This window comes from Triticum dicoccoides, chromosome 2A, assembly GCF_002162155.2.
Source record: "Triticum dicoccoides isolate Atlit2015 ecotype Zavitan chromosome 2A, WEW_v2.0, whole genome shotgun sequence".
Taxonomy (NCBI): domain Eukaryota; kingdom Viridiplantae; phylum Streptophyta; class Magnoliopsida; order Poales; family Poaceae; genus Triticum; species Triticum dicoccoides.
In genome coordinates, this window is record NC_041382.1 from 57279607 (window position 1) to 57291093 (window position 11487).

General features: G+C 45.4%; 1 protein-coding gene across 1 annotated transcript; it reads right to left on the reverse strand.

Annotated features, from left to right (window-relative positions):
• Positions 1–6035: 6035 nt before the first annotated feature.
• On the reverse strand, positions 6036–8864 carry LOC119357581. Its single transcript, XM_037624484.1, has 3 exons — positions 8854–8864; positions 7973–8161; positions 6036–6477 (listed from the first exon to the last, which is right to left on the reverse strand). The coding sequence occupies exons 1-3, from the start codon at positions 8862–8864 to the stop codon at positions 6270–6272; spliced, it is 408 nt and encodes a 135-aa protein (XP_037480381.1). The 3' UTR covers positions 6036–6269.
• Positions 8865–11487: the final 2623 nt, after the last annotated feature.

The following is an 11487-nucleotide window of genomic DNA, read 5'->3' on the forward strand; positions in this document are numbered from 1 at the left end:
CCGTGTCTCCAATAGCGTTTGAATTCTCCAAACCCTTCCCTTTACATTCTTGCAAGTTGCATGCTTTACTTTCCGCTGCCTATATACTCTTTGCATGCTTGCTTGAATTATGTGATGATTGCTTGACTTGTCCCAAAATAGGTAAAATCTGCCAAGAACTAAAATTGGGAAAAGGTTATGTTTTTATTTGGTCAAGTAGTCTAATCACCCCCCCCCTCTAGACATACTTTCGATCCTACACAATACGGTTATTCATTTAAGGAGAATAATGGTTACTCTGTTTATTTGAATAATACCTTCAATGGTCTTGCACCTAAAATGAATGGTTTATTGAATCTCGATCGTAGTGATACACATGTTCATGCCAAAAGATATAAGATAGTAATGATAGTACCACCTACTTGTGGCACTGCCACGTAAGTCATATCGGTATAAAACGCATGAAGAAGCTCCATGTTGATGGATCTTTGGGCTCACTCGTTTTTGAAAAGTTTGAGACATGCGAACCATGTCTATTGGTGTATATGCATGAAGAAACTCCATGCAAATGGACCGTTTTGACTCACTTGATTTTGAATCACTTGAGACATGCAAATCATACCACATGGGCAAGATGACTGAAAGCCTCGTTTTCAGTAAATTGGAACTAGAAAGCAACTTGTTGGAAGTAATACATTTTGATGTGTGCAGTCCAATGAGTGCTGAGGCGTGTAGTGGATATCGTTATGTTCTTACTTCACAGATGATTTGAGTAGATGTTGAGTATATTTACTTGATGAATCACGAGTCTGAATTATTGAAAGGTTCAAGTAATTTCAGGGTGAAGTTGAAAGATCGTCGTGACAAGAGGATAAAATATCTATGATATGATCATAGAGATGAATATCTGAATTACGAGTTTGGCACAGAATTAAGACACTGTGGAAATTGTTTCACAACCAATACAGCCAGGAACACCATGGTGTGATGGTGTGTCCGAACATCATAACTGCACCCTATTGGATATGATGCATACCATGATGTCTCTTATCGAATTACCACGATAGTTTATGGGTTAGGCATTAGAGACAACCACATTCACTTTAAAAAGGGCACCACGTAATTCCGATGAGATGACACCGTATGAACTATGGTTTAGAGAAACCTAATCTGTCATTTCTTAAAAGTTTGGGGCTGCGACGCTTATGTGAAAAAGTTTCAGGCTGATAAGCTCGAACCCAAAGCGGATAAATGCATCTTCATAGGACACCCAAAACAGTTGGGTATACCTCCTGTCTCAGATCCGAAAGCAATAAGGGATTGTTTCTAGAATCGGGTCCTTTCTCGAGGAAAAGTTTCTCTCGAAAGAATTGAGTGGGAGGATGGTGGAAAACTTGATGAGGTTATTGAACCGTCTCTTCAACTAGTGTGTGGCAGGGCACAGGAAGTTGTTCCTGTGGCACCTACACCAATTGAAGTGGAAGCTTATGATAGTGATCATGAAACTTCAGATCAAGTCACTACCAAACCTCGTAGGATGACAAGGATGTGTACTACTTCAGAGTGGTACGTAATCCTATCTTGGAAGTCATGTTGCTAGACAACAATGAACCTACGAGCTATGGAGAAGCGATGGTGGGCCTGGATTCCAAAATGGCTCGAGGCCATATAATCTGAGAGAGGATCCATATATGAAAACAAAGTGTAGACTTTGGAAGAACTACTTGATGGTCGTAAGGCTGTTAGGTACATATGGATTTTAAAGGAAGACGGACAATGATGGTAAGTATCACCATTAAGAAAGCTCGACTTGTCGTTAAGATGTTTTCCGACAAGTTCAAGGAGTTGACTACAATGAGACTTTCTCACTCGTAGCGATGCTAAGAGTCTGTTGTAATTATATTAGCAATTACTGCATTATTTATGAAATCTTGCAGATAGGATGTCAAAACATTGTTTCCTCAACGATTTTCTTGAGGAAAGGTTGTATGTGATACAACCGGAAGGTTTTGTCAATCCTGAAATATGCTAATAAGTATGCAAAGCTCCAGCAATCCTTCTAAGGACTGGAGTAAGCATCTCGGAGTTGGAATGTATGCTTTGATGAGATGATCAAAGTTTTGGGTGTATACAAGGTTTATGAGAAACTTGTATTTCCAAAGAAGTGAGTGGGAGCACTATAGAATTTCTGATGAATATATGTTGTTGACATATTGTTGATCAGAAATGACATAGAATTTCTGGAAAGCATATAGGGTTATTTGAAAAGTGTTTTTCAATGGAAAGCCTGGATTAAGCTACTTGAACATTGAGCATCAAGGATAGATCAAAACGCTTAATGGTACTTTCAAATGAGCACATACCTTGACATGATCTTGAAGGTGTTCAAGATGGATCAGTCAAAGAAGGAGTTCTTGCCTGAGTTGTAAGGTATGAAGTTAAGACTTAAAGCTCGACCACGGCAGAAGAAAGAGGAAGGACGAAGGTCGTCCCCTATGCTTTTGTCATAGGCTCTCTACAGTATGCTATGCTGTGTGCCGCACCTGAAGTGTGCCTTGCCATGAGTCAGTCAAGGGGTACAAGAGTGATCCAAGAATGGATCACAGGACAGCGGTCAAAGTCATCCTTAGTAACTAGTGGACTAAGGAATTTTCTCGATTATGGAGGTGGTAAAAGAGTTCGTCGTAAAGGGTTACGCCGATGCAAACTTTGACACTAATCCAGATTATTCTGAGTAGTAAACTTGATTCGTATAGTAGAACAGTTATTTGGAATAGCTCCAAATAGAACGTGGTAGCTGCATCTAGGAGATGACATAGAGATTTGTAAAGCACACATGGATCTGAAGGAATTCAAACCCGTTGACTATAACATCTCTCACAAGCATAACATGATCAAACCCATAACTCATCGAGTGTTAATCATATGGTAATGTGAACTAGATTATTGACTCTAGTAAACTCTTTGGGTGTTAGTCACATGGGGATGTGACCTTGAGTGTTTATCACATATCGATGTGAACTGGATTATTGACTCTAGTGCAAGTGGGAGACTGTTGGAAATATGCCCTAGAGGAAATAATAAATTGATTATTATTATATTTCCTTGTTCATGATAATCGTTTATTATCCATGCTAGAATTGTATTCATAGGAAACTCAGATACATGTGTGGATACATAGACAACACCATGTCCCTAGTAAGCCTCTAGTTGACTAGCTCGTTGATCAATAGATGGTCATGGTTTCCTCACCATGGACATTGGATGTCATTGATAACGGGATCACATCATTAGGAGAATGATGTGATGGACAAGACCCAATCCTAAGCCTAGCACAAGATCATGTAGTTCGTATGCTAAAGCTTTTCTAATGTCAAGTATCATTTCCTTAGACCATGAGATTGTGCAACTCCCGGATACCGTAGGAGTGCTTTGGGTGTGCCAAACGTCACAACGTAACTGGGTGGCTATAAAGGTACACTACAGGTATCTCCGAAAGTGTCTGTTGGGTTGGCACGAATCGAGACTGGGATTTGTCACTCCGTGTAAACGGAGAGGTATCTCTGGGCCCACTCGGTAGGGCATCATCATGATGTGCACAATGTGATCAAGGAGTTGATCACGGGATGATGTATTACGGAACGAGTAAAGAGACTTGCCGGTAACGAGATTGAACAAGGTATGGGGATACCGACGATCGAATCTCAGGCAAGTATCGTACCGATAGACAAAAAGAATTGTATACGGGATTTATTAAGTCCTTGACATCGTGGTTCATCCGATGAGATCATCGTGGAACATGTGGGAGCCAACATGGGTATCCAGATCCCACTGTTGGTTATTGACCGGAGAACGTCTCGGTCATGTCTGCATGGTTCCCGAACCCGTAGGGTCTACACACTTAAGGTTCGATGACGCTAGGGTTATAAAGGAAGTTTGTATGTGGTTACCGAATATTTTTCGGAGTCCCGGATGAGATCCCGGACGTCACGAGGAGTTTCGGAATGGTCCGGAGGTAAAGATTTATATATGCGAAGTCCTGTTTTGATCACCGGAAAAGTTTCGGGTTCTATCGGTAACGTACCGGGACCACCGGGAGGGTCCCGGGGGGTCCACCAAGTGGGGCCACAAGCCCCGAAGGGCTGCATGGGCCAAGTGTGGGAGGGGACCAGCCCCAGGTGGGCTGGTGCGCCCCCCCACAAGGGCCCAAGGCGCAAGGGAGAGGAGAAGGGGGCAAACCCTAGGGCAGATGGGCCCTAAGGCCCACCCTGGTGCGCCTCCCCCTCTCCCCTCCCTTTGGCCGCCCCTAGATGGGATCTAGGGGGCTGCCGCCACCCCTAGGGAGGGAACCCTAGGTGGGGGCGCAGCCCCTCCCCTCCCCCTATATATAGTTGAGGTTTTGGGCTGCCCAATACACACGAGTTCCTCTCCCTGTTGGTGCAGCCCTACCTCTCTTTCTCCTCGTCTTTCGTAGTGCTTGGCGAAGCCCTGCTGGATCACCACGCTCCTCCATCACCACCACGCCGTTGTGCTGCTGCTGGATGGAGTCTTCCTCAACCTCTCCCTCTCTCCTTGCTGGATCAAGGCATGGGAGACGTCATCGGGCTGTACGTGTGTTGAACACGGAGGTGCCGTCCGTTCGGCACTAGGATCTCCGGTGATTTGGATCACGACGAGTACGACTCATTCAACCCCGTTCTCTTGAACGCTTCCGCTTAGCGATCTACAAGGGTATGTAGATGCACTCTCCTTCCCCTCGTTGCTGGTTTCTCCATAGATAGATCTTGGTGACACGTAGGAAAATTTTGAATTTCTGCTACGTTCCCCAACAGTGGCCACCTTCATATAGCGGATTCAGGTGACGTGAGGCGTCTGGGTGCGTCAATGCGCAGCGCCGGAGTGTGTTTCTCGGCCGGGGAGCCTGCTTAATGGCGGCAGTCGGACGGACAGCGGCATTGAACGGGCGTAGTAGATATCCGTCTCGTCCCGTCCAGTTACGCGTCTCCGGCATTGAACAAGCGTGGACATCGGGGACGCGTCGCCGGCGGCGCCCTCGGCCGATGCGCCGCTTTCAATGGCGGAGGCAGTGAGAGGTCGTGTCCGCCCTGAGCCGTCTTCAATGTTGAGCGGCACGCTTTAGAGCGGCATGAATACGGGCAGCTGTCGCCGGACGGCAGCGCGCGGGGGTGGGGGAGGGGGGTTTTGGTGGGTCAGGGCGACCAAAAGAGGGCTTGGGATCGGTCCAGACTCCCGCAAACCTCCCCCATGTTTGCCTCCGGTTTGCGGGAGAAATCACGTCCGGACCGATACAACTCGGCGTTGGATAGCTTCCGTCGTCCGGACAGCACGCTCCGGAAGGATGCGGGAGGTTTACAGATCCGCCTTGGAGATGCCATAAAAGATGATGTCCAACAGTTAGGTATAGTCAAGATGCGCATGCCAAGATGGATATGTGTGGCACAAAAAAAAGGATTAGGTCCGAAATAATGATATACGTTGGGTAGCATCAATTGACAAGAAGCTTGTCCAACGTCTTCTACATGGTTTGGGCATACACAACCTAGACCTCCAGAAGCATCGATGCATAGTGAAATAGTAAAGCATGCTAATAATGTCAATATAGATCGGATAGACCAAACTTGACATGTGAAGAATCCGTAAGAGAGACATGAAGGAGTGTAATATCATCAAAGAACTAGTCATGGACAAGGTGCTTGGAAGTTAGCTATCCGCGTGCCAAAAATTATAGGCTTCGAGATCTTATGTGTTTCAACTTTATCCCTCAATATTTTTATGACTGAAAGGCTTTATTGTTGTAGTCGTCGTCCTCGTCGCTCGGGAAAGTTTGTTTGGACATGTTCTTGTGAGTTCAGTTAAATCTTCCGGACTCGCTAGATGCCACATGAAAATTACGGGTTTGGGTTTATGACCCTTTCTCTGTAGTACGTATAAACTAAGATGATCGGGCCTTACATAGCCAATATATCTGAGTAATTTGAATGGCAGTATTGGAAAGCTGTTGTGAAGCAGTGAAGGCTTCGTATGGCTTATCATGGTCACATATTGTAAGTATAGTTTGTTCAAAGTTTCCAATATGCAAAGAGATATAGGAGTTACTAGAAAGCTTGTATAGTACGAAGGAGCTGTTCAAAGTTCACTCACTGCAGCCTCGAACAACTTGAACCAGGTGCGTTACTACAAACTTCTCGAGCCAAGTCTATTACTACAGACACTACATATACGAGGTTTCGAAGTTCTTTGCACGGTTACGGAAAGAAGTCGAGGGAGCTTCACTTAGACGATGCTGACTTCTTGGCCTTCTTCGCGGCCTCCTTCTCCATCTTTGCTTTGTAAGCATCACATACGGACTTGGAGTGGCCAAGGGTAGTGGCCGCCTCGAAGAGTGGCTTCTGGCAGGGGCGGGTCTTGTATACTCCTCCACCAGTTTCAGCCTGTCCTTGGTGCCTAGACCCTTGGCCTTCGCATCCTTGGCCATATCTGCATGCAGTCAACACTGTATTAGCAGCCCAATCGGAATTCCTAGCGACAGAAAGCACAGGTGCCATATCAAACGAATGTAAACAGCAGCGCTACAATGTGCTGCAGAAGCCTACTAGCTCTATGTAGGCAAACTAACAAATAGTAAAGCAATTTGCACAACAGATTCCATGCGTATTTTTGTAAACGGCACAAATCCCAAGAACTGGGACAACATATGAACTCGGGCCAAACTGGATGCATAGATAAATTACTACCACAAACTAGAAATATACTAATACTATTACTGAGTTGAAATAGTTCGAATTCAGGCACTGATAATAGGAACAGCGACGTAATCAATGTAAACTAAAAAATGTACTACTCCGCGCAGCCCGAGTCATTATTACACTCCATCACGAAACTGCTTCAATCGACAAGGAAACCCATTAAAAGCAAGCGCGAATCAGGCAGAACCAGATCATCTATGAACACACGCTACCTAAACGGATCTGAATACACGAAGCCACAGCATAAACAAGCTAAGATAATACCATGGAACAGCAGGATAAATTATTTCGTGTAAGGAAAATTGGTCGATCGTGTCCAGCCTATTGTCACAAAGGGAACCTGCAGATTCGACACAGATCGATCCGTGGAAGCCGGTCACAATTCACAACTAGATAAACCCACGCTACTATATACACACGCCCAAGAATAATACTACGGCTACCTAGCTGAAGTGCTGAACAAATGGGAACAGAGGAACTGACTCCATCACAAGGGAACTCATCAAAAGCAGTCAAAAACGTAGCGAATCCGGCCGAACGAGATCATCTCTGAACCCACGCTGCGTAGCAAACGATCATCTAAGTCTAACTCGACATGATCGGTCAGCGTATTGTTAGAAAGGGAACCTGCATATTTGACCCAATCGACAAGCAAACTTATCAACATCCTAGACGCTCAGATCGGAGGAAGCCGATCACAAATTCACAATTGACAAGTAGTAAACCCAAATCAGTCGAAAACTGACGCCAAATTCAGATCACACAATGCGGCAAAAGTGAGCGTGGGGGCGCCGCTCTCCCGCCGGCCCTTCTCCTTCACCCTCCGCCGACGCGGCCCGCCCCCAAACCCTCACCGCATCCCAATGCCACACCCCGCGCCGGGGCCGCGCCTCAGGTGAGTCCGGTAACCGGCGACCCCTACCTCGACCCGCTCGTCCGCTTCGTGGCCACCCACGCGGGCGAGCGGCTCGACGGCTTCTTCACCCTGCACCACCACCCCGTCGACGCCTCCCGCCTCGAGGAGGCGCTGCGCGAGCTAGAGCCCGTACCCCGGGAACCGCCGGGCGCTCGAGAAGCGCCGCTAGATCCTCCGTCTCCTACGTCCTACCTTGCTCAAGTTCGTCGCCGCGGGGCCAGGGTGCGACGACCCGGCGCCGCTCTCTCTCCCGCGGGGCCGGAAGTACAGCGCGTGGGGGGAGGGGAGGGGGATGGGGGCGGGGAGCTACCTGCGCCGCCGGGGGTGGGGAGGGGACAGCCGCCGCCGCCTGGATCTCCGGGCGTGGATGGAAGAAGGGGCGAGCGAGGGCAGTCCGGTGAGGGCGAGCGAAGCGTGTGCGCTGCCGCTGCGGGTGAAAGAAGGTGGGATGGATGGGAAGGTGGAAGAAGCGAAGCCGGGGTATATATAACAAGGCCCGCTGTGGGCAAGTCCGCGATCTGCCCACTTTCCTAGGGTCTTTGTCGTGCGGCATCGTCTTAGGGTTAATTCCCCCGAGAGAAATGAATTGGTCGTCCGCGTATGGTTGGTGCATTTTGCCCCGGTGCATGTTTTATGTCTTCTTTTATTACATGTCTTTATATTTTTTTGGGAAATTGTCGATCTATTCATTTTCAATCATGGCGGTACAACGAACATCAGAAACAATAAAAATTACATGCAGATTCATAGACCACCTAGCGACGACTACAAACACTAAAGCGAGCCGAAGGCGCGCCGCCGTCATCGCCCCTCCCTCGCCGGAGTCGAGCACAACTTGTTGTAGTAGACAATCGAGAAGTCATCGTACTAAGGTCCCACAGGATCAACGCCCCAGAATAGCAACCGCCGCTGATGAAGAGAATTTTAGATTGGAAAGATCCAACCTAAAGACACATGAAAAAAGATGAACAAAGACCGGATCCGAGCGGATCCACCAAAGACAACCACCAACCGAATCTAGCGAGATCCGCCGGAGACACACCGTTGGGGAGGGGGCTAGGCGGGGAGTACCTTATTCCATCTTCAAGAAGCCGTCGCCGTCTCGTCTTCTTGAGCAGGACACAAACCTTAATAGAACTTGAAGAAGCACCTGAAAATGGAGCCCTCCCGCCGGCAAGGGCCAGGATTCACCGCGCACCCATGGCCCTAAGGGCACAGGAGACGTGGGAGATCGGCGGCGCCGCCGACGGTAGGCAGAAACCCTAGCCGCCTTTTCTTGGAGGAGGGACAAAGGGAGGAGACACTTGTCCTTATATTTATTTTATTTAAAATGATTCAAACTAGTATACTTTTGCACACTTGTCGCTCGAGCGCAACTTTTTTTTTGCGAGTGAAATAATGTATTACTCAACTGAGGCAGTTCATACAATCAATCGTAGCTAGCTTCATAGCATCCGAAGGACCCGAACCAATTCAAGTCATAGTTCTGCCTCCTACACGAGCAAATTTGGCTATGCTATGCGCAATTACATCTTTGTTGTCGTCCGTGCGCAATTACAGTTGAATATCTGTCGACCTGGCATAATTGCATGCATAATAGTCGACATGCAACTCAAATCTGTCTAAACGCAACTGCATATCCATCTCCCGCGTGCAACTACAATTGCACGCACGTCCATCAGGACACCACCGCATATCCATCTCCTCATCACACGCAACTACATGTTCGTCTCATACACGCAATTACAGTTGCACCCCCGTCGACCACGTGTAACCGCTCGTCCGCCCCTAGCGTGAAACAACATTGCCATTATCGACACACAACTACAGTTGCACGACCATTAGCTTAGTGCAACGTCCGCTGCCCAAGCGCAACTACAGTTGCACTGCCTACATGCCACTATAGTTGCACATTTCTCGTTGATTTTGCGCGAAAAGTGAAGGAGACATAAGAAGAAGAAAAAGGAAAGAAAAAGAAAAACATTCTATGTTGATGCCAATTGATTGAGAAATATCGATTGAGATCTAACCACACCTGTTTCTATGCTTACATTGCACGTACATATTTCTTCTTGGTTTTTATTTGAAATTATTAGTTTTTAATCAAATCAAATTTCTCTATGTTTGATCGAGTCTATACAAAATTATTCTACTCCCTCCATTCAGTTTTAAAAGGCCGGAGGAGGGCCAGCTCTCCATGAAGAATGCACGCAGGCAACGAAATAAGGAATGCATGCAACATCTTATTATTGAATCTCCTGTTTTTTGGCAAGAAATTATTGGAACTCCTGCCAAGTGCTCTCACAACCAATTAAGAGGCAGGCTCAAGCATGCATGCGTATTAAATTCATCATGCGGGACCAACTACGGCCTTCTCCAATGCAAAGATGCTTACTTTATTTGTGCTTTCACCTAAGACTAGTCACAATGGGGAGTAACTTAGACTAGTAACATCACATTTTACTAGGCTATGTTACTACCTCCACAATGGGTAGTAACATATGTGTGTTGTCATGTTATGGTTCATTTATTAGCCTATAGACTCATATTGTCTCGGTATGTGTGATGTTACAGTAACTAGCTAAGTTACCACCATCACCTCTTTCATCATTAAATATGTGTCACATAAGCAAAATTATCTTGAAAAGTGTGATGTTACTAGTGATGTTACTCCCACTGTGGCCAGTCTAAGGCTGGTTAAAGTGGGAGTAACATAAGTAGTAACATAGATGCCACATAAGCAAAACTGGTGAGGTAGCGAATAGTTAATGAGGAGAGAGGCAAATAGAGTAACATAATATGTTACCATCATATAGCGCTTCCGATGTAAAATGAATCTATAAAGTAATAAATGAACACATCTATGTTATCACACATATAACACTACCCACTACAAAGGTAGTAACATAAACTAGTAACATATGCATGTTACTCTCCACTATGACGAGCCTAAGTATACATGTGCTTACCATTGTTTCTTTGTGGCTCACCAAGCTATTTTATCTCCTCATAATTAATTTGGCACAACATATATCATGTCTAGTTGGCAGTCTTAGCACTTGTACAAGGTGGAGTATTGAAATGGGCGTCGCTAGCTTCACTGCCGCGTCATCTATTGTACTACTAAATCTAAGAGTCCATTTATATCATAGTTGCTTATGATTATATAATGTGTTATTAATACTTGGCCTATATCAATCTCTGACAAAGCTTATTGAAGCTCGTGCTGTAGATGGTTGTAAATTTATAGTCTGCTTTTCTTCTATCTTACTTTCTCTTTCCTTCAATTGAACACAAGTCTGAAGTGGCAACTCTTTTACTTCACTTACATCACCTTATTATATCTGCTTTTGAAGAAGGAAATGAGAAACACAGAGTAGTGCATGGTACAACTCTCGCTATAGGATTATGCATCATCATGACAATAAAAACTCTTTGATCCTCCCATGTATGCACATGTCGCTTGACTCAAGGCCCAAGCTAGGAGTTTGTTCTTCACTACTCCATTTTGTGTAGATAAAACATACAAGGTAATATGCTTGTTATGTACTCCCTCCGGTCCTTTTTACTCTGCACATTGGTTTTGCCGAAAGTCAAACTTTGCTAAGTTTGACCAAATTTATATTAAAAATTATTAACATCTATAATATCTAATAAATATAATATGAAAACATATTACAAGATGAATCTAAAGATATTGGTGTTGTTATGTGAATGTTTATAATTTTTTATATAAACTTGGTCAAAGTTGAATGGGATTGACTCCGGACAAACCTAATATGCAGAGTAAAAAGGACCAGAGGGAGTACACATAAATACATATTT

Excerpts from the sequence above, each read along its gene's own strand:
- LOC119357581 (XM_037624484.1), bottom strand. Across the intron at positions 6,478-7,972 it reads CCCCACCCCCGGCGGCGCAG|ATATGGCCAAGGATGCGAAG; the intron begins GTAGCTCCCCGC and ends GACTGCATGCAG.